General features: G+C 35.8%; 2 protein-coding genes across 3 annotated transcripts; both read right to left on the reverse strand.

The window, feature by feature from the left end:
• Positions 1-648: 648 nt before the first annotated feature.
• Positions 649-4,572, reverse strand: rhoh (ras homolog family member H). Its single transcript, XM_051111116.1, has 2 exons — positions 4,307-4,572; positions 649-2,218 (listed from the first exon to the last, which is right to left on the reverse strand). Exon 2 carries the CDS (start codon positions 1,891-1,893, stop codon positions 1,306-1,308), a length of 588 nt encoding a protein of 195 aa, XP_050967073.1. The 5' UTR covers positions 1,894-2,218; positions 4,307-4,572; the 3' UTR covers positions 649-1,305.
• Positions 4,573-7,491: 2,919 nt separating this feature from the next.
• n4bp2 (NEDD4 binding protein 2) lies at positions 7,492-24,540 on the reverse strand. 2 transcript variants are annotated; one of them, XM_051115115.1, is made up of 16 exons: positions 24,161-24,540; positions 21,181-22,108; positions 19,468-19,592; positions 18,875-18,963; positions 18,515-18,591; positions 18,173-18,325; positions 15,657-18,034; positions 14,068-14,153; positions 13,908-13,953; positions 11,396-11,562; positions 11,185-11,309; positions 10,878-11,004; positions 10,617-10,799; positions 10,090-10,258; positions 9,798-9,921; positions 7,492-8,471 (listed from the first exon to the last, which is right to left on the reverse strand). In XM_051115115.1, the coding sequence occupies exons 1-16, from the start codon at positions 24,429-24,431 to the stop codon at positions 8,411-8,413; spliced, it is 5,109 nt and encodes a 1,702-aa protein (XP_050971072.1). In that variant the 5' UTR covers positions 24,432-24,540; the 3' UTR covers positions 7,492-8,410. The 2 variants fall into 2 exon arrangements, with proteins under 2 accessions (XP_050971072.1, XP_050971063.1); XM_051115106.1 differs by having other exon boundaries at positions 13,875-13,953.
• Positions 24,541-24,910: the final 370 nt, after the last annotated feature.

Raw genomic sequence — 24,910 nt, forward strand, 5'->3', positions numbered from 1 at the left:
ACTAATTTATAGTGGAGGTCCAATTTACCAGAATTAAAACAAAAACAAAAACGGTATCTTTAAAAATGTATTGTTGCTTGTCAAAGACTTAGTTTTTTCAATCCAGTAGTATAGAAGAGTTTGTAGTAAAGCAGTTTTTAACAAGGCGTATACAAACGAGGTATGGGGACCCCCAAGGGGCCTCCAGAAAGGGCTACGTGAACCGCAGAAAATTTCAGTGGAATAAAGCATAAAAAAAATCACTTTTAAACAGTTTTTTTTAATGCTGTACAAATACATTTAACTCATTATGCACATTTCAAATAATACTATTTTCCAGATTATATATAATATAATACATATAATCATATATTTTGACTTTAGTAACACCAGTTATTGAATTTTGAAATCACCATTTGTTTTTTTTTGTTTTTTTTACATGACTATTTTTCTGCATACAATAAAAATGAGTTTTAAAATAAATGGCTAAATTGATGTTTTAGAAAGGGTGTCCTTCACAATGGGATTGTCAGATTTAGGAGTTCCTGGCATTAATAAGTAATTTTCTTATTTTTGTTAAACGCATGGCTTATGTTCATTTAGCCAGAACGTAAACACATTTTTCACGGTTCGCTGTGCATGACAAACCACACAGATACATTAGAAAAATACCAACGAAACTTTTTTTTATTAAAACAACTACTTATTAACGTGTTTTTATTAAGACTAAGAACTTTTAAGAATAAGAACTTCATGACTGAAATCCTCATTTTAGCTTTAAGCTCCACAAACTGCATATCACAGAATAAAGCGTTGTCAGCAAATCAAAAATACATAACCACAGTGCTTTAATCTCCACCTAAAATTAAGATTACAGAATGTGATCTTTATGATGTGAATCCTTATGATCACAGGTGCAGGAGAAGAACCAGCATACTAAGAGTCAGTTTTAAGGGTTCATTCTGATTCACAAGAATTAAATTTAAAATAGAACTTACAGAACTATAACCTACAAATGTACATTTTCCAACATGTAGCATTGCAATAAAAGACGCACATGTGTTTTATAAGATTCACAAGTTTGACTTGTAAAGTCCTGTGTTCAATAATTTTATATTTATAAAATTAAGGACACAGCTTGTTAATGAATAAATATGTGTCTATAATGTGTCTTAAAACTCAAAATCAAACAGTCTTTTAAGTAAACCGTATGAAGACATCAGTGTTAAGAAGTCTTTGTTGAGGCTTCAGATAGTTGGCTCTGTGACAACAGAAACAATTTCGTCTTAGTGATGAGAATTAAACAACATCCCTTCTGTAAAAGCATTAGGAGATTTTACAGGGGTTAAGATCTGTCAGTCTCCGCCTTGTCCGTCTTCGTGCCCGATTAACAGCCGTTCGAACGGCACACTCGAAAACCTGTTGCACGCCACGATTACTTAGAGCCGAGCATTCCAGATATCCCTTGGCACGGATGTCCTGTGCCACCTGTTTGCCTTCTGAGGCCGTGGTGCAGTTAGCACGATATGGGCCCATCTCACGATGGTCTGTCTGTGTGGCAACAACCAGCACAGGAACCTTCGGAAGATACTCCCTCACTTCAGCAATCCATTTCTGGCGCAAATTATTCAACGAATTTGGATTTGCCACCGAATAGCAAAGCAAAACCACATCCGCCTGCTGATAGGACATGGGCCGGATTTGGCGGAACGTATCATGTCCTGCTGTGTCCCACAGTCCTAAGCTGATCTGGATTCCATCCATGAATACATCAACGCCAGTGTTTTCATAGACAGTTGGTCTGTAGCTGTCTGGGAAAGTTTCAGAAGTGAATCGTACAAGAAGTGCAGTTTTACCCACCGCACAGTCCCCGACTAGTACGCATTTCACTGAGGTCTCTGCCAGCCCATTCATCCTTCTGTCTCTAGTGGTGTAGTTATTGTAAAATACAGTCTAATATTTCGAAACAAGTCTCAGCGGTGTCCAACAGATGATGAAGTCATTGCTGTATTTTCAAGTCTGGAGAACTGTGAGGACTAAGAGTAAAAAACCTGCATTCTGAAGTCTTCCACACGCTCTTCGTCTTGTGATGTGGTGATTTACTCTTCAGCTCTGTAATCCAGTTTAGGAACTGAGGTCATTATGTACCATTAGAGATATTTATGACAAATCCAGAAGTGAGAAGTCACCCAGTCGTATCTTTCGTTCGACCGTTGTACTCTTTCTGGCTCCTGCACAACTGAAGGAATGCAAAAGTAAAATTACTATTATGCAATCAAAAACAACAAGAAATGTTTTCATACAATGACATTTTTCATATGGAACCTTAAAATAGATTTAAAGAAATAGCTCACTGAAAACACGGTCCAAACCTGTATGACTTTGTTTCTTTTGTATAACACAAAAGAAATTACAATACATCGAAATACATTCGTTTGTGTTCCACAGAATTAAGCAAGTCACATAAACTTGAAATGACGTCAGCATTTCTTCATCATTTCCTCATCTTCGTTTGTGACCCTGACCACAAAACCAGTCATAAGGGTCAATTTTTTTAAATTGAGATCCTGAATAAATAAACTTTCCACTGATGTATGGTTTGTTATGAAAGGACAATATTTGACTGAGATATTTGAAAATCTGGAATCTGAGGGTGTAAAAAATCTAAATATAGAGAAAATCGCCTTTAAAGTTGTCCAAATGAAGTTGTTAGCAATGCATATTACTAATCAAAAGTTAGGTTTTGATATATTTACAGTAGGAAATATTTCCATGCAACATGATCTTAATATCCTAATGATTTTTGCCATAAAAGAAAAATAGATCATTTAGACCCATACAGTGTATTTTTGGCTGCTTCTACAAATATACCCGTGTTACTTAAGACTAGTTTCGTGGTCCAGGGTCACACTTATGTTATAAATATGTCTTTGAAACATTAAAGAAATATTACATCATACAACAGACAATCACTAATTTTTTTTACATTCTCCTCATTTTTCATAGATGATAGTAACATACGATACGATGTCCGCTATACTACAGAGCACTGTAAACCTTTCTCGTTATAAGGCCTGGGACAACGCTTCCCATCAACAACGGCCCTGCTATCGACTAAAGTAGAATTTAAGAATTTTTGGCTATGAGCGTTCTAAAAATCACTCATTTTTTTACATTCTTTTTTTTCATAGATGTAAAATATGATACGATGTCCCGCTATACTACAGAGCACTGGAAACTCCTCTCATTATAAGGCCCGGGACAACGCTTCCCGTCAACAACAGCCCTGTTATCGACTAAAGTAAAATTCAAGAATTTTTGGATATGAATGTTCTAAAAAATAATGTTTAACTGTAAAACCACAGCATATTTGTTTGCTTATTTAATAACTCTATGTTCCAGTGCTGGGAAGGACAGTTTTGACATAAGCTCATAGATGATTCTCGAAATGGCAATGGCTTGAACTTCCGAGGCCTACATGGCTGTCATGAGAGAAAAGTGCACTGATGATTCAAACAGCTGCTCCAGTTAATACCACAAAAGGCCAAATGATTGTAAGATTTTCTGTGAGAAAACACTTTTCGACTCTGGTATAAAAAATACTGGAAACATTGTCAGACAGATTATTCTTAGGTAGGCCTGTAATCTAGCAAGTGTTTAATAGTCTCTACGGGTTCGATACATTTCGGTGCCAAAATAGAAAATACTGTATTATAAGCAATTTCAACAATTATATCTCAAGCGACAGCTGAAACACATCAGGATTTTTAAAGTCTTGTGTGTTTCTTGAAAGAAATACTATGAGTATTGGAAAAGTAATCTAAATTTAGAGGATTACAATATGTTCGGTGATGAAGTACACTCCATATACAAACACACACAATGTTTTTAGGCTCTGAAGCATCATAAGGTATAATAAAAATATAGATTAAAAAACAGCATTGTATTATTATTTTTAATGTATTTTTAAAATAGATATGTTAACAAAAAGTATCAAACTTTTTTTTTTTTTTTTTTTACTGAAGGCCTTGTTAACCATGCTACATTAAACCAGGGAACAAGAATATTTCAATTTTTTTAAAGACATGAAAATTATTATCATTTTTTTTAAATCTCAATTTCAATTAGCATTTATAAAATTATTTGTCTAAATTTGAACTGGTTTAGAACCTTACAGATAACGAACACTACAAATACCAGGTATAAATTGTTGATCAATTCATGCAGACAAGTTTATAGATAGAAAATACATTTGTAGATTTATAAAATGGATCCACAGGCAAAATATAGTTATTAAAAATATAGTATTACAAAGAAAGCAACTCACCTCTTTGAACTCGTCAACCGTGAGATTCACAAGCGCAAATAATGCTCAGTTAAGCATCTTATTTTGTTTAATTTACTTAAACGTTAAGAAAAGATAAGACCTTAGTCCGGTGCTGCATATTTCTCAAAACTAAACTGTTAAACTCAGGAAATTCAAACACTATTGAGCACGGAGAGATTATATATGCCTTCACAGATGGAGCATATGTTGCATCCTCTAGTAGAGGGAAGTGAAATGCGAGGCTGGGCTCTTTTCTCTGTAAAATCGTACATCAAATCTCTTCTAAGCTTCCGCTGTGACGTTCTCCGCACATCTACGGTGTCGAGTCTCACTTCTTCTGCAGTCAAGAACTCATTATGCATGAAACAGTCTAATCCAGCAAGGAAAATAAACAAAGATACAAATAAGTACAAGATCAAGCCCTATGTTAACCCTCATGTCCTGATAAGATTTATTGTTTATTCTTTGTTTGGGGTACCCAGTGCTATCTGTATCCAAGTTAAAAATTTCCAGTTTAAATTATTTTAGCACAAAGTAGAGACATTTTAGAGAGGACTGTCAAACAGTATAGTATTGAAACAGCCATGAAGTGAAACAGAATAATTACCACAATATCAGAACACTTGTTTAGGTTATAAAAGGCCATTTAGTTCTTTCTTGGACTTAGAATTTGTGTTTACCACTGATAAACAAACACAATGCTGTTTTCAGATTTTCAAGGGCATTGAACGTTTCTGATCAATACAGCAAACACGTTGTTTGTTTAATAAAGCCTTCTATTCAATTTTAGATGGCATGAAGTAATTCGGTCAACAGTGTCGCCCTCTGATGGCGAGGAAGTGCACTCCATTCACTTCAACAGCTGCTACTTTCATCATGGAGGAATCTGACCTTTACTAATTGAAACAAACGACAGCTACTGAGCGTTCAACATGCTGAGTTATATTTTCCCCCACCAACGGTTTCTACTGATTAAAGGGGAAATGTAGAGAAAAAGAAACGAGGATGTAGAATTATGTTCAGCTGTGATTTTGAGCTCAAAGCGCATTCTACGCTAAGCCAACTTTTAAGTTAAGCTTGTGAGATTTTATTTTTTTTCTCGATTCCATGTCTATTTATAAGTATATACTGTACATATAAGGGGATAAAAATGCAGCTGAATGCCTTTTTTTAGCACAATTGTAAACTTGGTTTAAATTCAGTATTTGCTTGCATTCATTGTGTACTTCATTAAAATCATTAAAAAATGTTGTAAGTTAATAAATTTTTAAATTTCACATTTAAAAATATAGTGTTTAATCATTTCTAAATATGTATTCAAATGAAAAACTTAAAAATAAGTAAGCAGGTGACCTGCAATATTCTAGATACATGTATATTTAGTAAAGAGCCATACAGGACCTAGTGGGTAAACCATGGCAATACAAATTAAAATGTTTTTTTTTTTTTTCCCCGACCACAAAATGACTCTAATTTGCCTATGTGCACTGGAATTTAAAACTCCTTTCTCTATTTAACCTTAAATACTACACTAATTTTAATATAATTAATATAAATATATTAATGGACCATAATTATTGGACAAATAGTATTCAGGACTAAATGATCTCCTTAAAGGGGTCATCGGATGCAAACTTCACTTTTTCATGTTGTTTGAACATTAATGTGTGTTGGCAGTGTATGTACAAATCTACCCTATAATGATAAAAATCCATGCAGTGGTTTTTAATTAATCTGTAAAAATAAAATTCCCTTTTTCAAATCGAGCCATTCTCAGATGCCTGTCGGTGTGCCGTCACATTGACAGAGGCCCCTCCCATGACAGTTGATTGACATGAGCTCTTACCTCAGACCAGCTGTCACAGTCCAGTAACTTTCGTTGTTTCGATGCCGTTGTTTGAATGCGCCTGCCGATCTACATATATGCGTCTATGTTCTCGCAAATCATTCGTGATCCAGCTTCACTTACAGCAGAAGTGTGTATAAGCGTTTTTTATGAATCTTTGCGATCGCATTTCCTTATAACGTGGTAGTTAGGAAGTTTAGCAGCTAAACGCGACTAAATGTGGCTAAAGTAAACAAGATCGTCACTCCACAGAGAGAAGAGAGGGGCGGGGTGAGCAGAGCTCATTTGCATTTAAAGGAACAACCCCTTAGAATGAGATGATTTTTGCAGAGCTCATTTTGGCAAGGTAAAAAAGGGGGTTTTACAAAACTATTGAGAATTTTTAATCAAAGTATATTAGAGACTTCATTAAGACCCTAAAGAATCATATCAACTTGTGGAAAATGGGCATCCGATGACCCCTTTGAAATATTAAATGAATATTATTGAACTAAAATATAGAATATTTATTTAACTGAAAAATAGTTAAACTTTATGGTCACATTATCAGTAAGCAATACCTGCGGGTTAAATACAAGAAAACCAAATTAACCCTTACGAAAATTAACCATGGTTTTATTATAGTTAAAGTGGAGTAACCATGTTCTTTGGCGCACTGATTATGGCGCATTTGTATAACCATAGTTTTTCTACAAATACCATGGTTAAACTATGGTTAGTGTAGCAAGACCATGGTTAGTTTGTGGTTACCATGGTTTAACTATAGTAACCATGTTTTTTTGGTATTATCTGTAGTAAAGCCATATTTAATTTTCGTAAGGGTTGCCTCTCCATCACTCTCCAGAATAAAATTATACTGTAAATGTCATCGACGTAGATATCAAAGCATAATATGCTGTAATGTTTACCAAAAAATGCTGCAAATATCTGTATAGTGAAGCTGTCGTTTCTACCCTACTTAAACACATTCAAATATACTGTCAACGCTGGTTTGTTTTGAGAGCTTCGTGAATCACGTGACCGCGTGGTGGTGACGCCGGCGAGATCAAAGATTGTCGCAGCTCTGTTTTTCAACGGCTCTGGCATTAATGTGAGAGCTACATTTTACGATTTACGCCACATTACGTGCGCCAGTTGAATTTAGTATTAAAACGTACAACATTTGAAAACTGAAACTTTGTTTAAAATCGCAAGCAGGGTTGCCAGTTTGGCTTGAGATTTACATGGGCGGAGTGAAAGCGTGTCTCACGCCAAATGCGTGAGAGTTGGCAACCCTGGCTAAGCCCTAGAGAGCTGTGCTGAATAAATTACATTTTAATTTCAAGAAAAGAATCATAGCTTGTTCGTTAAGACTTTATTTTTCCTTCAGTTTTTCAACCATAATTTCTAACAAAAATAAAACAAATTTTACATATAAAATCTTCTGAGGTTCAAAATATACAATTTCACAAAAATATCTTTTTTAGGACAAATTCTTACAGGTAAGAATTGTGATTTGCATAGCAGCATTAAGATGTTTATAAAATATGTGTGGTATTAACATTTTAAACTGGAAATATAAAAAAAGGCTGAGCTAAAAAATAAATACTAGCACAGCGAAGCAACATAAAATGTTCAATTCTGATCTAGGATCTGTCCGAGCTGCTCACAAAGAAACTAAAATGCAAAGCTGACTGAGGATCAGCATTTATATTTCCAGAAACTCTATTAACATATTTCTATAGATACCCCTACACTGAAGAGAATAAGCCGTTCTCATTCCTATCTACATACACAACATCCTATGTCTGACGTTGTACTACAATTACAAACCAGAAGTATGGATCAAAAATAAAAAAAAAAATGTACAATTATAAAATTAAATATCAAACAAGTACCTGAATAACAACACTTTTGTTCTATACGGTCTGGATAAGGAACAATGTGTGGCCGTTATATGTATTATGACTTTGGATTATGTATAAAAAAAACAAATTACATAAAAGTGATTAGGATCTGCTGATCCCTAATGTCCTCATAAAGAGGCATCAATAAACATTCAATAAAGAATAATATGTATATACAGGTCAATACAATATAAAACACTAAATATGTAGTACCTTGATTTTTTATGACTCTGGTAAACTCTTACATAGTTACAGAAAGACATAAAAAAAATGGTGTATGTAGTTAAAAGACAAAAGAACAATATAATTACTGGCCCTATTAGGACACTCTGAATTAAGGCAGTGGAAGGAGAGAAATCTAAATGTAAATGTTCACTGTAGCAGCTCTTTGTGCAGTGTGACCAGCACCAATCCGGTCTTAGGCTCAGTAAAACTGTGAGAAAGACGGAAAGAAATTACAAAATGTACACATAAAGACAATGCGTAATGCAAGTAAAAAAAACATCTAATTTCAAAATGTCACAAATTAAGTGCCTAGAATGTTTCTTTTTTTTTTTAAGATGTTTTTTTGGCATATTTGCCTTTATTATGATAGGACAGATCATACAGGACAGGAAGCAAAGAGGGAGAGAGAGAAGGGGACGGGATCGGGAAATGTCCTCAAGTCGGGATTCTGTATGTCGGTGCACTGGCCACAAGGCTATCGGCGCAAACACCTACAATGTTTATGTTAATGTATATTATACATTTTTTAATTGTTTTACCTTGATTAATTTTTTTTTTTGGAGTAGTTCAATTCCAGGACAAAAATTTATAGATAATGTGTTTTTTGACATACCCTAACTGCCATGAACCGGAATACACAGTTCACGCAGAGCTAGACAAGTTCAAACTCGAGGGCACTATAGAAGTCCACTACATGGAGAGAAATCCTGAAATGTTTTCCTCAAAAACCATAATTTCTTTACGACTGAAGAAAGACATGAACATCTTGGGGGTGAGTACATTATCTGTACATTTTTGCTCTGGAAGTGAACTACTCCTTTAACATATATATAATTTATATTTAAAAAAATATTCATTTCCATCAGCATTTAAAACTATAAACTATAAACAAAAGATTAGGAACGTTACAAACAATGAACACTTTGTGTATCAAGTCTGGATTGTTGATAACTTTATGATGATAAAATAACCTAATTTAGAAAAACAGATCCGCTGAGGTTACTAAGAATGTTTGAGAATATTTTAATGAAAGACCAAGATATATACATGAACATGTATATTTTTAAGTGTGACTTAAAGGGACAGTTCACCCAAAAATGAAAATTCTGTCATTAATTACTCACCCTCATTTCATTCCAAACCTATAAGACCTTTGTTCATCTACAGAACACAAATTAAGATATTTTTGATTAAATCCAAGAGCTTTCTGACCTCCACAGACAGCAACATAACTGACACTTTCAAGGCTCATAAATGCAGTAAGGACATCAAAGTCAATGAAAACTATTTTAAAGATGTCTTTACTACCTTTCTGGGACTTAAACGTGTCAGTTGTGTTGCCGTCTATGCAGAGTCAGAAAGCTCTCAGATTTCATCTTAAGGTAATAAATGACCGAATTTTCATTTTTGGGTGAACTATTCCTGAAGTGTGTGTCCAAACATTTTGAATACTTCATTAGCAGGACCTAGAATGTATTTACACTAAAAGATGTTCTGTTCTAAGTGACAGAATGACAGCAGCAGTATGCTGTACCTGTAGTGATGATTTTTGAGGTAGTCTAGTACAGCAGGCCTGAGGCGTGCCACTCCCCCTTGGCTGCGATTGCCTCTTCCTGTGATGATTGACAGCTGAGGCTGACACAAACCCTGACTGAATTCTACAAAAAAACAAAAAAAAACAAACAACAAACACCACATCCATTAAAGATAATTTTAGGCTCTGAAACAAAAAAAAAACATCCAACACCTGTACAATCCCTCTGCTGTATACAATAGAAAAACTATTGTATTTAGCAATATTGTATGTATGTTTGTGGTTCACGTACCTAAATTCTTATCTGTGAGAACCTGACCAAGATGATGAAGGGCTTCATCCACATGCAGTCCATGGAGATCTAGAATATTCTGAGGCAGGAGTGAAGCATTCACTCGCTGGAATATTTGCATGGCTGCTCTGTGATTCGCCTCACGCATCTTCTCACCATGCATGTGACCCTAGCAATTTAAACAAAGTTGTACATGGAAACTTTCTAAGTATGAATTCTGATCAAAGGATAGCACTGAACTCAGCATGCATTTTTTAAAAAGCTAACAGACATAGGAAATAAAGCTCAACAGTAAGGGTCTTGAAAGTTCAAATAAGATTTAATACAAAAAACTCGGTAGAACCTCTGACACCCAGAATGGAGACAAATCAGTAATTCCCCAGTTTATGAAGTTTAGGAATTTGCAATTACTGCTTGTAAACTTGAAAAAATGTAGATTTCTATAGAGTGCACTTTGTGTCTTAAAACTATTATTTTGTTTTTCAAACAGTTTTTCAGCACACATTAATAACATTCATCTCTTGAACCTGTTGTGCGTAAAAGCTGGCCACGTCCTTGCGTCCTTGACGATGAGCTTCAGCTGCCTTGTTAAAACACTCTATCTGTTGACGTCTCTGCAGTGTTGCTTCTGTGCGGAAGTCCTCATATTCCGGATCCTCCGAATCCTGAAATTGAGCCGCTTCCACCTCCCCATCTTTCGGTTTCCATTTCTGAGTGAGTGAGTCAAAAAGTGTCAGCACAGGGTTTTTGTTTCATTTCAGTATGCTGTATAGTCTCATGTAGCTCACCCGCTCTTTGCTTGGAGCTCTGTGTGCACCATTACGCTGAGGGGCAGGTTCAGGGGCCACTACGTTTTTGACTGGCCCGTCATCAAGCAGAGCATGCAAAAACTGTTCGGTCTGCTCCAGAGAGTAACTACACAAACAGATGGTGAAGAGATATTTGCTTTTAGGTTATTTCGGCTTTCTTAATAATTGTTTCTTGTCTCACAAATAAAAATAAAAAAGCTTAACCGAGAAGCTCAAACCAAAATAACATTATTACAACGAACAAATCATTATCCAACAGTTCCATCACGATGTTTCATATTCTCACTTGTGATCTCTGAAGATGTCCCTGAGGAAATGTCTGTCTATGGTGGGGAACATGGAAAACAGCTGGTTCTCTTTCAGCTTGGCTGCACCGTCTTTCTTATCCAGGTCCCTCCGACTTGACCTGGACTAAAACCCAAAAAACAGCTCATTTTCACTGTTATTTTTTTCACAGTTCTAGGCAGTGATTATGTGTGCTCCTATGTGTGACTTACCTTCTCCATGCTGTCTTGCATCACCTGCTCTTCAATCATAATGTCCCTCAGTGAGACAGGAGCATAGGATGCACTCCAGTGATCCATAAAAGGAATTTCTTCACGCGAACCTAATTGGTCCCTCAGTCTAGTTTTGCTTTCTTGCGATTCACCCCAGTGGACAGGACCTTTGTTACCATGGAGACACAAAGAGAGATGAGGAGCAAAGAAAAGAAAAAAATATTTCCAGAGCAGTTTTCACAAATTGGGTACAATTTGGTGTCTCATGACATTTTTAAAAGCATTAGATACACAAATCCATTACTTGTTTTTGTTGTGAGAACTATTAGATATGTTAGATAAAGTATCATTAATATACATACTCTACCAGTCAAACATTTTTGAACAATAAGACTTTTAATGATTTATAAAGAAGTGTTTTCTGCTCACCAAGCCTGCATTTATTTGATCCAAAGTGCAGCAAAAACAGTGACATTTTTAAATATTTGTACGATTTAAAATAACTGCTTTCCATTTGAATGTATTTTAAAATGTAATGTATTCCTGTGATTTCTGAATTTTTAGCATCATTACTCCAGTCACATGAACCTCCAGAAATTATCCTAATATTCTGATGTGCTGCTCAACAAACATTTATTATTATGATGCTGAAAACAGCTGAGCACAATCTGAGTTTCTTTGATGAATAGAAAGTTTGGAAGAACAGCATTGATCTAAAATAGAAATCTTTTGTAACACTATAAATGTCTTTATCATCACTTTTGATCAATTTAAAGCATCTTTGCTAAATAAAAGTATTAATTTATATTATTTCTTTCAACAAAGAAAATTTGAGTGGTATAGTGTGTTACAACAGCGTTTTATTTCAGATAAATGCTGGTCTTTGAACATTTGTATTCATCAAAGAATCCTAAAAATAAATGTACTCAACTGTTTTAAATATTGATAATAATAATAATAATAATAATAATAATAATGAAAAATGTTTTTAAAACAGCAAATCAGCATATTTGAATGATTTCTGAAAGATCATGAGACACTGAAGACTGGAGTAATGATGCTGAAAATACAGCTTTGAGCACAAGAATAAATAACATTTTAAAATGTATTCAAACAGAAAGCAATTTTTTTAAATAGTAAAAATATTCACAATATTACTACTCTTGCTGTATTTTGGATCAAATAAATGCAGGCTTGGTGAGCAGAAAAAAAAAAAAAACATTATATATATATATATATATATATATATATATATATATATATATATACACACACACTACCGTTCAAAAGTTTGGGGTCAGTAAGACTTGTAATAGTATTTAAAGAAGTCTCTTATGCTCATCAAGGCTGCATTTATTTGATTAAAAATATAAAAAAAAAAAACAGTAATATTGCCAAATGTTTTTACAATATAAAATAATGTTTTTTATTTTAACATACTTTAAAATAGAATTTATTCCTGTGATGAAAAGCTGAATTTTTATCAGCTGTTACTCCAGTCTTAAGTGTCACATGATCCTTCAGAAATCATTCTAATATGCAGATTTATTATTAGAATGATCAGTGTTGGATAATATCAACAGTTGTGCTGCCAGATATTTTTTGGAACCTGTGATTTTTTTTTTTTTTTTTTTCAGGATTCTTTCATGAATAACAAGTTTAAAAAGTACAGTGTTTATTCAAAATATAAATATTTTATAACAATGTAAATTATTTATTATTAACTTTTAATAAACTTTTAATTATTAACTTAATACATCCTTGGTGAATAAAAGTATTAATTTCTTAAAAAAAAAAAAAAGAAACAATAAAAATGTACTGATCCCAAACTTCTGAACGGTAGTGTATATATATTATATATATATATATATATATATATATATATATATATATATTTTTGTATATTTGTATATTTGTATATTTATATATATATATATATATTTTTTTTTTTTCTCTTCTTTTAACTTTTTCCACCTCAGATGTTTCCAACAAAGCATACAAAAAAAAAACGTAAAAAAATAAAAACATAATCAATTGTAGTAAAACTGTATTTTAACTACTGACTAATTTTCATTAACAAATGTGTAAACAGTGATATCCCGAATTTTTCACACTACAGTGGCCGCAAAACAGTCACTACCATCATACACCTCTGACTGCATCCTCTCCTACATATCATTTTTTTAATATTATATGCATTTTGTCTCTGCAATTTTGATAACTTAATGCTTATTAGTAAAAAACAATAATTAAACATGATAATAATTTAAAATTTAGATTAAAAAACAACTTATAAAGGATTTAAGTTGACCTAATTTTGTATATGTCGAAAGAAAAGAAAGAAAGGACCATTAAAATATAGATCTGGGTCTGACTGCCCACCATGGCCACCCAAGATTAAACTGGAAGAGATGTAATTCCTGTCTTAATGCTTTATTGTATCACTACTGATTAGTATATGATGTACATCAGTAATCACTTTGAGTTTGTGTGTGTAAATAAGCTGTCTCACTCTCTTGCATTAGCTGATAGGACAGAGCTGCCTGTCTGTGCTTCTCCTGCCAAAGACAACAAACACTAGGTAAGTTTTACATGAATTCAGAATCAGTCACATCAAACACCCTATGCTGATTTTGTAGGTTACATAAGAAAATCAAAATATATGAATTTACTTGGATAGTCTCCTTCCACTTTTGGTGCAGCAGTTTGGCCAAGTTCAGATCTATCTGCACTGCACAGTCATCTGGTGAAAACGCACCTGCAACCAGATGGAGTTCAAAGAAATTTTAAAACAATGTATGAGTATTGATGTGGTTACTCTTTTCAAAGTAAGAGCTTTTCACATTACTGTAATAAAAACAAAACTAGAATGACAGTTTTAAGCCGAACTTTAATGAAGTTCACTTCCAGCACAAAAAAAATTACAGATAATTTACTCACCCCCTTGTCATCAAAGATGTTCATGTCTTTCTTTCTTTAGTCGATAAGAAATTATGTTTCTTGAGGAAAACATTTCAAGAATCTTCTCTATTTAATGGACTTCAATGGTGCCCATGAGTTTGAACTTCCAAAATGCAATTTAAAAGCAGCTTCAAATGGTTCTAAACAATCCCAGCCGAGGAAGAAGGGTCTTATCTAGTGAAACGAATGGTCATTTTTGAAAAAAATTGACAATTTATATACTTTTTAACCATGCTCATCTTTTCTCGTCTCTGCGATGGGCATGCGTAGTCTTTGTAATCCAGGTCAATACAGTTAGGGTATGACAAAAAATTCCCGTTTTTTGTTTTGTTTTTTTTTTCTTATTTTCTTCTTTAACGTCAAAATCCCCCTACGTCGCTGTTTTACTTTTTAAATTTTTTTTTTTTTTTTGTAAAGGGTGTTTGATCATCTTTGCATGTTCACTTTGTAAACAGTGGGTTGGTACTTCTGCAGCGATGTAGGATGATTTTGAAGTTGGGAAAGAACACAAGATGGGAGTTTTTACCCTAACTGTCTTGACCATATTGAACCAGAAAAAAAAACATTCACGCAGACTTAGACAAGATGAGTGTTTGAGGTTAAGTAGTATATAAATTGTCAGTTTGTTTAGAAAATGACAGATTGTTTTGCTAGACCCTTCTCCCTCGGCTGGGGTCATTTAGAGCCATTTGAAACTGCATTTTGAAAGTTAAAAATTGGGGGCACCATTGACGTCCGTTATATGGAGATAATTCCTGATTTTTTTCCCCCTCAAGAAACATAATTTCTTATCGACTGAAGAAAGAAAGACAGAAACATCTTGGATGACAAAGGGGTGAGTTAATTATCTGTAATTTTTTGTTCTGGAAGTGAACTTCTCCTTTAATAAACAATAGTTTAGTGCAATGGTTCTCAGTTCTGTTTAAATAGGAAAAAACAATGCTTCATGAAAACCAATCATATAATCACATAGTTTATCAACTTTGAAAAGGAGAGAAAACACTTCCTAATATCTTTTGTTGCTGTTGTTTAAGACTATGGGTCCAATAAAAGTTTACCATTTTTGTAGCAAATTCATGTCACTTAGAAGGTAGCCAAATTAGTAAAATTCCATCATGTAAATGTAGGTCATGTAAAAACCATGAATAAAACTTCTGAAGGTTTGAAAAATATAGACCCACACTACACTGAATACGAGTTAGTGGTTTGGTGTTATTTTGGGTCGCCACTTGATGTCACGTGAATGTTTCACTGATTCACTGAATCGTTTATTTGACATATTGATTAGATGTTTTATTACCTGGACTGACCCCAACAGGTCCAAAAAGCTCAGTGAGCTGCAATGCAAGTTCAGTTGGAAGTTTCAGCTCCAAGGTTTGAATATCCATTGAACTTGGCTCCCTTCCCCCCTGTGCAGTTCTCTTTCTCTCCTTTTCTCGTTCCTTTCTCTCCTCCTCCTCTTTACGCTCCATTTCGTCAACCTGCCACAGCAGTGATTGTGTTATGGCATTCACCTCTGCTCTTGTCTCCTCATCCTCCTTTTCCTTCTCTCCTGCATCCTCTTCACTCCATTCCTTCAATGCTTCCTCTAGGCATTGAACTTTCTCACCTTGTGTCACTAATGCCTCTTCCTGCTCTGGACCTTGCTGACCTGTGTTGTCTGTCTGTTGCTCATTAGCTGCTGTAACCTCCAGTTGTACTTCAGCGCCTTCTGTCGCCTTTGTCTTGTCCATGCTTGCCACATCAGAACCTTCAGCTTCACTTTGTGAACTCTGACCTGGACTCCAATCATCATCAGCTTGGCTGACGTCACTAAGGTTAGTTTCTTGGGACTTGGGACTGATGCTACTTGCTGAGCTGTTGCTGAAGTCATCAGAGAACACAGGTCTAGCCTGGACACTTTCTGAGCCTGTCACAGTTGGTGGTTCTATAGATGGTTCACATGACTCTTCTTTAGGAACCAAAGACCCCAAGTCAACTTCTTCATCCTCATCATCTTCTTTATACAGTCGTTCTCCAGAATCTAGTAACAAGTTGGTTGTCCACTCCATATCTTGATGGCACTTCTCATAAAGGTCCTCCAGAATATCGATGGAGACACGTCTGAAATGGCGGTGGAGAATCTCAAGGTTTTGCTTTTTAGAGTTAGATTCTCTAAAGTCATTCTCTTCCACCTGAGAACCCTTCTCATGGACCACACGGTACGGCACTGCCTGTTGGCAGGCAGACTCTTGTTCATTTGTTTTTGGGGTGAAACGCAATGAGTTTCCCTTCAAAACAAACACACCGCTACTAGATAAGTCAGAATCTAATTCAGAACACTTCTGCTGGTCAATTCGCCAAAGCAAGGCAAAGTCCTGAGGTTGCGTTTGGGTTTGGGTTGAGGCACTGGAACATGACTCCACAGGCAATGAAGCTGGTTCCGCTGTAGGTGTAAGATCAGGGGCCAGATGTGAAATAACTGGAGATTGTGAGCAAGGTGATGAAGTGCTTTGATTGGTGAAGGTAAGCGCCAGTTTACAAGATTTCCCCACTCTTCGGCTAAGCCCTCTTCGTCTCTCCAGACTGCTCTCAGAGTCTACGGCAACCTTTGAACACAGAGTCTCTTGGACATTTGGGCTTAACCTGCATTTATCTTCTGACAACACATTGTCCTCCTGCTCAACCTCATCCTGTGTGATCTTCTCAGCAGACACCTGACTAGACTGCTCAGTTGGGTCTGCTTTTGGTTTTAATGGACTTGAAGAATTAGAGTAATCTTTGCATGGGTCAGTGCACTCTGGGAACGTTCTCTCCAGCACACAGTCTGGGAGTTCAGGCCAAACCACAGTCTCCAGTTTCACATTACCCTCTTTTTCACCAAAGGAAGGGAAATGCAGAGTAGCACGTTCACTTGGAGCTGGACTTTGGTAAGAACCTGGAGGAGGGTGTATTCCACATTGCAGTAGATCTACAAGTTTTTGAAATTCAACTGTATTCAGTTTATCAGTATCAGAATGCTTGTCTTCATCAGCAAAAGTGTTATCTTTATGTTCAACAGCACTGGATTCCAAAACAGTGCTCTTATTCTTTCGTCTTCCTTGACGCTGACCCTGAGATTCCAGTGGCCAGTCTCCCACAAAATCCAACAGCTCTGGCCGCACTTTGTCTTCAGAAAGAGACTCACCTTCACATCCCTCCTCCTTATCTTCCCCTGTAGAGTCAACACTGGGGTCAAAATTCACAGGTTGATCAATGGCACTAGTTCCTAGGGCACTTCTATCTTTTACTCTGTCCCTCCTTACACGTTGAGCAATGGACTCTGAAAATGCCACAGGCGGCTCTGGATACGTTTCATGCGCTGACACTACAAATTCTTCAGTTGTCCCGCTACTCAAATTTCCCAATTCTTTTTCCGTGTCCACAAGGCAGGCATCTAGCTCTAAGTCTAACCCTTCAGCATCAAGCAGATCAGACTGAGGAGTCCCAGACCCTTCCGGAATGTTCTCATGAAACAAGACCGATTCCTTGGAACTGTAGGAGCCCGTTTCACCTTCTTCCTCACCTGTAGATATGGTACTGTAAGTCTGGCTAACAGAGGACACATCGGGCAGAGATGAGGAAAGGTTTGTGTTGAGTTTGCTCAACCCAGAGTCACCAACAAGATCTGGATGACTGAGGCCAGGGGGTAAAGATTGCCTGGGAAGGGAATGAGAGGAATACATATTGTTGTTTAAATATATAAGAAACTGCTACAGCTACATGAACATAGCTCATGTTTTTTTATATTAAAACACAGCAAAAATACTGCAAAGCAAGATTAATTCATATACTCACTGGGGTTGCTCAGTTACTAAGTGGGCTGAATCCACAATACTTGGCACTGGTTCCGGTCTTTGTGAATTCATGATGCTCTGGACAGAGACAAATCGGTCATACCGTTCTAATATGCGTCGGATCTTCTCCTTTGTTACTTGATGCCTTGTGCGCCTTTATAAAGAGGGCAAAACACAGAGATTTCACAAACCTTCGTGATCGTGAAATGACTTAAAAGCAATGGATCACAGTTGTAAGTTCTACATACATTAAGGGCAACTTGGTCAGACTCTTTAAAGAGAACTGTTCATGAATTGGTAAGTAAAGACCGATATTTCTGGATTGTGGTTATGTTAAACATACTTCTCCAGCTCTCTGGGTTTAGTTTTCCACCAAGTATCTGGCTCACGAAACAGCACCTTATATCTGTGTTTCTGTGCCTAGGAAAAGGAAAAAGTAGGCCTACAGTCAGTTCAATGGATGAATGTCTCTGTACACTGTAAAGTATGCAATTTTCTGAAGTTAAACTAATAAATAAGATCTACAGCAATGTATAATTGTGTATAATGAATCATAATACATTACAGTAAAATGTTCAAATTGAAAAATTAAACCTGGAAGAGCCACGGCTGATTTTTCACAATATGAAAACATATGGTCATTGTCTGACATTGAACATTAATAACTTATCTCATACTACACGTTTTAAAATAAATTGCTTACCATGGCAACGTATGGTTTCATCTCCCAACATTGCATATTGGTGTTGTCTATTATGATGGGTGTCTGGCCTTTTTCAAAAGCCTCTTTTGCTGAAATAGTAATCACCACAAAAAATGCAGAAAGATTATATAAAGTTTAAAAAATAAAGTGTGTAATTTTTGCCATCAGCGGAATAGCCAATTTCAAGCCAATTTCAGCCAATTTGACTTTTCAAAACAAATTCATCCGTCTGCCATATCGTCCCTCACCAAACTCAAACTACTGGTTAAGCCAATGTTGCCATGTCACGTTGATCAGGTCTCCCAAACAATCAAGCAATGTTTTACAGTGATATGAAGTTGGAGAGTGAACAGTTTCACAGAAATTAGCATACAAATTGCTGACTTATAGTTGTTTCAGAATACTAAGCTGGTATAGATAGTCAATTATAAAAAAGACCTGAAAAAAAAAAAAACTGGACACATCACCTACCAAAACAGACTGTGTTTTCAATGGGAAGTTAAATAATTTAACGCACAGGGGAATAACTAAAAATAACTGTATACACCTGACATTTTGCTTTGGCTTTAGCTAAACAGGCCTGTAATACTCACCTCTCTGGTGATTCCACTCGTGGGCCTCTCCTAGTAAATTTGGCTCAAAATAGTACTGTCCATTTTGAGTAAAATAATCATCAGTGCTTAAAACAACTCCTCCAGGGTTCTGCGCCAACATAGCACTGGACAACAAAGAGAGACAAAAACGAATGCACTTTATCTATGAACATACCCTACAAGCAGAGTGGACAGTATAATTCTCATCAGTCAGGTGAGCATGGTCTCCGAGTGGAGTCATTCTTAAAATCTAATTAAAATTTAATCGAATCTAATTTCAGTAAAATCCAATTAGAATATATGTGCTGATATTCGTTACAGCAGTGGTTTTCAAACCGGTCCCGCGAGCACCCCCAGCATTGCACGCTTTCTGTGTCTCCCTCATCTATCACACCTGATACAACTCATCTGCTCATTAGTAGAGACGGCAAGACCTGAAATGGTTGTGTCAGATAAGAGACACCTACAAAATGTGCATTGCTGGGGGTGCTCGCAGGACCGGTTTAAAAACAACTGCGTTACAGCATACTTTCGATAATAGTCATGCATTATTGCTTTCACAGTCTGTATGCATACCAGACTGTGAAAGCAATAAAGCATGACTTTTATTTATTTATAGTTTACTCAAAAATTGTCACGAATTACTCACCCTCATGTCATTCCAAACCCATAAGACCTTCATTCAGCTTCAGAACACAAATTAAGATATTTCTGATGAAATTCAAGAGCTTTCTGACCATGCATAGACAGCAACGCAACTACCACTTTCAAGGCCCATAAAGGTAGTAAGGACATCGATAAAATAGTCCATGTGACATTAGTGGTCCAGACATTAGTGGTTTTACCTAAGAACGCTGGCACCACACTCATCTGTCATGATACTCTCATAAAGACAGTCGAAGACTGACACAGAAGAAAAGAAAAAGTTAAAAAAAAAGATGTTATTTTTGTTTTCTTTGTGCACAAAAAGTATTCATGTAGCTTCATAATATTATGGTTGAACCACTGATGTCACATGGAATATTTTAATAATGTCCTCACTACCTTTATTGGACCTGAATGTGTTGCTGTCTATACAGGGTCAAAAGTTTTTTTTAATTTGTGTCCCGAAGACGAACGAAGGTCTTACAGGTTTAGAATGACATGAGAATGAGTAAACAATAACAGAAATTTCATTTTTGGGTGAACTATCCCTTCAATGTTTTCTATTTATTTAAAATAGAATTTAGTTTCCTAAATGTTATTAAAAGTTATTGTCCAAATGCCAATCTGATGTGATTATCTTCTGATGAAAATTAAACTAAAAACAAAAAGGTTATCTTGAAAACCTGTTGTGTAATGCAATACAATATTGTGATAATATATAAATACCATGAAAAAAATCTTTAACAATTATAAAAATAAAAACATCTAACACCACCACATGGCATAATTCCTAACCATGAAGCATTACCAAAGGACAAGCCATCTAATTCTGTTAGCACCAATCTAAATTGCTCAAAAATCCATTCTCAAGTTATTATAACTTCCCCCTAAGGAAATCTATTTTCTCTACATAATGGAGTGTTGTACGTCATGAACTGCTCTCATGGATTAAATTGTTGGACTAGAAGTACATTATACTCTTTTATTTCTACCAAAATAGAAGAGGTTTCCTTTACACCTCTTTCCAAAAAAAAATAACATATCCCAGATATGTGTGTTCTTGTTTACTTGGCAAGGGTGGTTTTGCCTGATCCAGGAGCCCCTCTAAGTAACACCAACAACTGCCCTTCCAATTTAAGTCTGTTTCTGGGGGGCAGAGTCCATGACTCCGGTACAGTTGCAGAAGGCTTCAAAGGCGCTTGTCTGATAGGTCCACGAGCCAACCACTGAGAAGCAGGGATGGGATTAGAGTTCCAAGGTGTGGGGTTAGGAATGACAGGTGTAATGAAGGCTGGCCCCACAGCCCGGGGATGAAACTCAGTAGCCTGAGTGTTCCAGAACATGGCAGGTGTACGTAGTGCTTCCTGATGCTGCTTTGGGGCTGTGTGGTTACGGAGTTGCTCAGGTCTGCGGTAAACCTGGAAGGCTGAGGGCCGTGGTTCAGCAGAGGTGGCCTCCAACGTTAGGTGACTAAAGTCAAGAGATATGGTGTTGGTCTCAGGCATATGAACCCCACCAAAACTTAACTCATTCACTGGTGAACTACCGCCACGGGCCTCATCGAGCCCGGGGTCAGAGTACTGATCAGCCTGCTCTGGTAAAGTCTGGGTAGCTGGAAGCTGAGTCTGGGATGTAAGAGTCAGCGAGGAAAGAGGGATTGATTGAGAAGGAGGGGGCAGAGAAGACAGAGGTATGGAGGAGACCGCAGGATGCGAGCTAGTTTGTGTCTGCTGTAATGTTAATGTTTGAAGCTCCTGATCTAGGAGAGCATCGAACTCTTCTGTCAGGTGTGTTTCAGTAGGACTGAGCTCTGCTTGAGATGCAGGCTGGTTTGAAAAGGCAAAACTCTGCGCTGTTCCACTCAGTGGGTTTGTCGGAGTGGGGTTGGTTCCCAGGAGGGCGGCAGCCTGCTCAAACCCTGAGACAGGAGGAGGAGGTGGGGGTGTGACCTCAGCAGCATCTGACAGCTCCAAAAGGGAATCCATCGCATTGTCCACTAATGCAGAGAGGAAAAAAGATTATTTCAAAAAAGCAGATTGAAGCAGAAACTTTTTGCACTCTAGCGGTTAATAAACCAAACTGCATGCGTCTTGCAGAAGAACATTGTAGTCGGAGCTACTTCTCTCGGTTTACGTCTATGACAAATCATGCAGGTACTAGGCTACTCCACAGCAGTTCCTTCCAGAACCAGTCTGAAATAGCCTTAATATAAAAACTTATTTTAAGTGTACTCTAGTGATTCAGGATAAGCCAAAAACATGGTTTGGAAAATGGATTCATGATTTACTTGCGTATTCTGTAAATTTTGTACATTTTAAACACAAAACGTCACAGACTGGAGCTTTAAGAACAAATATTTTTATGTAAAGAACATATATTTTTAATATTATTACAATTTAAAAAAATCTATTTAAATATATTTTAAAATGTAATTAATTGCAATGACAATGCTGAATTGTCAGTAGCCATTGCTCTTTAGTGTCACAAATCATTCTAATATGCTAGATTTGGTGCTCAAGAAATAATAATATTTCTTATTATTATTAATGGTGAGAACAGTTTTTGCTGCTTATTATTTGTAGAAACTGTTTAAAGGTTTGGGATGAGTAAGGTTTAGAAATTAACTTTCAGCAAGGATGCATTCAACTGATCATAATTTCAAATAAATTATCTTGCTTTTAATTTTTTAATTAATCAAATAATCCTTGAACAATTTAGAACAGTTGACACAAAATATATTAAGTAGCAAAAACCATAAATATTATAAACTACATCATAAGAACTATGATATATATTCGAGTACCAATAAAAATTAATTATTTTGCATCAATTCAGCAATATATAAATTACATTTTAAAATACATTAAAAAAGAAAACCGTTGTTTTGGTTTGTAATAATACTTCACAATATTACTGTGTGTAATGTATCTCTTTTCTTTTTGCGCCATTGTAAAAATGTGTCTTACAAAAACATTTTAAAAACGTTAATTGTCATTATCATTATAATAATTATTTTAATTAACTTGTATGTCATGTCATTTTTCATTTTAAGAATGTAATTACATCATGTCAAGACAACGTCAACTCTCAAGATTTTAAATATAATATAATGATATAATAATAATAATAATAATAATAATAATAATGTGACCCTGGACCACAAAACCAGTAGTAAGTAGAATAGGTATATTTTTAGCAATAGCCAACAACACATTGTATGGGTCAATATTATTGATTTTTATTTTATAAAAAATAATAATAAAAAATAATAATAAAAAATAATAATAATAATAATAATAAATATATATATAGGATATTAAGTAAAGATCATGTTCCATGAAGATGTTTTGTAAATTTCCTACCATAAATTTATGATTAGTAATGTGCATTGCTAAGAACTTCTTTTGGACAACTTTAAAGGTGATTTTCTCAATATTCAGATTTTTTTACACCCTAAGATTCCAGATTTTCAAATAGTTCTATTTCAGCCAAATATTGCCCTATCCTAACAAACCATACATGTTGTTGCATGGTACATCAATGGAACACTTATTTATCCAGCTTTAAGATGATGTATAAATCTCAGTTTAGAAAAATTAACTGGTTTTGTGGTCCAGGGTCACATATATAGAAAACATATTAATATTAAGTAACTACATAAATCTGGGTGAATGTGGAGCTTTTGATGTAGCTGGTGTGTAGATGGTCTAAGATTGCCATTAGGAGGTCCAACTGGTCTTTAGCCATTTCTGACCATTAACAAACCTTCTACCAGTTGGTTGTACCAGATCAAGATGGGAAAGCTGGCTTTGGAACATAGTAGTAGGTCAGGCAGCTTATGACCATCTTGCACCAAGTGAAGACCACAGAGAAACCAGCTACCACGTTCCAAAACAAATCTACCAGCTTGGTTTCCCTACAGATAACAGTAACAGATCTATTTAACTATATCTTTTTGGATTGCGTGCTGTCTCTTGCAATGTTCCCAAATCTAACATGAATCAGCCACCTGCTAAAATGACTGCCAGAGGTGTCCATTTACACTTACCTTTAAAATCTGCTTCTGAGAGCACCATGTAAATAACTTCTGGATCTAGATGTGAAAACATCTCCTGCATGTTCTGGATGATTTCATCCCGGCTTTGAGATTCCAGCTGACCGCTCCTGAACTGCGTGGATCCAAAGTTACTGTATGAGGAGTCCGGCCGGGTCACAATAGATCCATTTGGCCCGGGTGCTCGACTCTCGGAACCGCCGTATTCAGCCGCATTCCACGGGGCTCGAGAGGGACTCTGTCCGTTTTTCTTTTTCTTTGGCATTCTGCTGTGACCCCTTCACAAGACACCTACGATAAATCCACTGTTTACAAGTTTTACTAGAGGAGGAAGCAAAGTAAAAGAAAACCAGACGAACAACTCTCAACATAGAGTAAAAAAAATACTGCAGCGCCTCTAGTGGATGGAAACAGAATGACTCCGGCTTGTTTTATTGATAGGCAAAGCAAAATTACATAGATAAACAGAAATAGAACGGGATTTAATGCAAGTAGGCTAACACAAACGAGGAATTTGTCTTGGTGAAGCCTCCAGGACACAGGTAAGAATACAAGATTAAATAAGAGTAAATACACAAACTGCCGTTCAAAAGTTTGGGATCAGTAAGATTTATAGATTAAGATATAAGATATCTTTATATAAGATTTATATAAGATTTAGATTTTGTTTTTTAAGAAGTCTCTTATACTCATCGAGGCTGCATTTATTTGATCAAAAATACAGAAAAAACGGTAAAATTAACA

Source organism: Labeo rohita, chromosome 1 (assembly GCF_022985175.1).
Source record: "Labeo rohita strain BAU-BD-2019 chromosome 1, IGBB_LRoh.1.0, whole genome shotgun sequence".
Classification (NCBI taxonomy): domain Eukaryota; kingdom Metazoa; phylum Chordata; class Actinopteri; order Cypriniformes; family Cyprinidae; genus Labeo; species Labeo rohita.

Coding starts and splice junctions, on each gene's coding strand:
- rhoh (XM_051111116.1), bottom strand. CDS start 1,893: ATGAATGGGCTGGCAGAGACCTCAGTGAAATGCGTACTAGTCGGGGAC.
- n4bp2 (XM_051115106.1), bottom strand. CDS start 24,431: ATGCCAAAGAAAAAGAAAAACGGACAGAGTCCCTCTCGAGCCCCGTGG. Junction 11,005..11,184: donor GACATCTTCAGAGATCACAA/GTGAGAATATGA, acceptor CTGTTTGTGTAG/TTACTCTCTGGAGCAGACCG. Junction 8,472..9,797: donor CTCAAAAATCATCACTACAG/GTACAGCATACT, acceptor TCTTTCTCACAG/TTTTACTGAGCCTAAGACCG.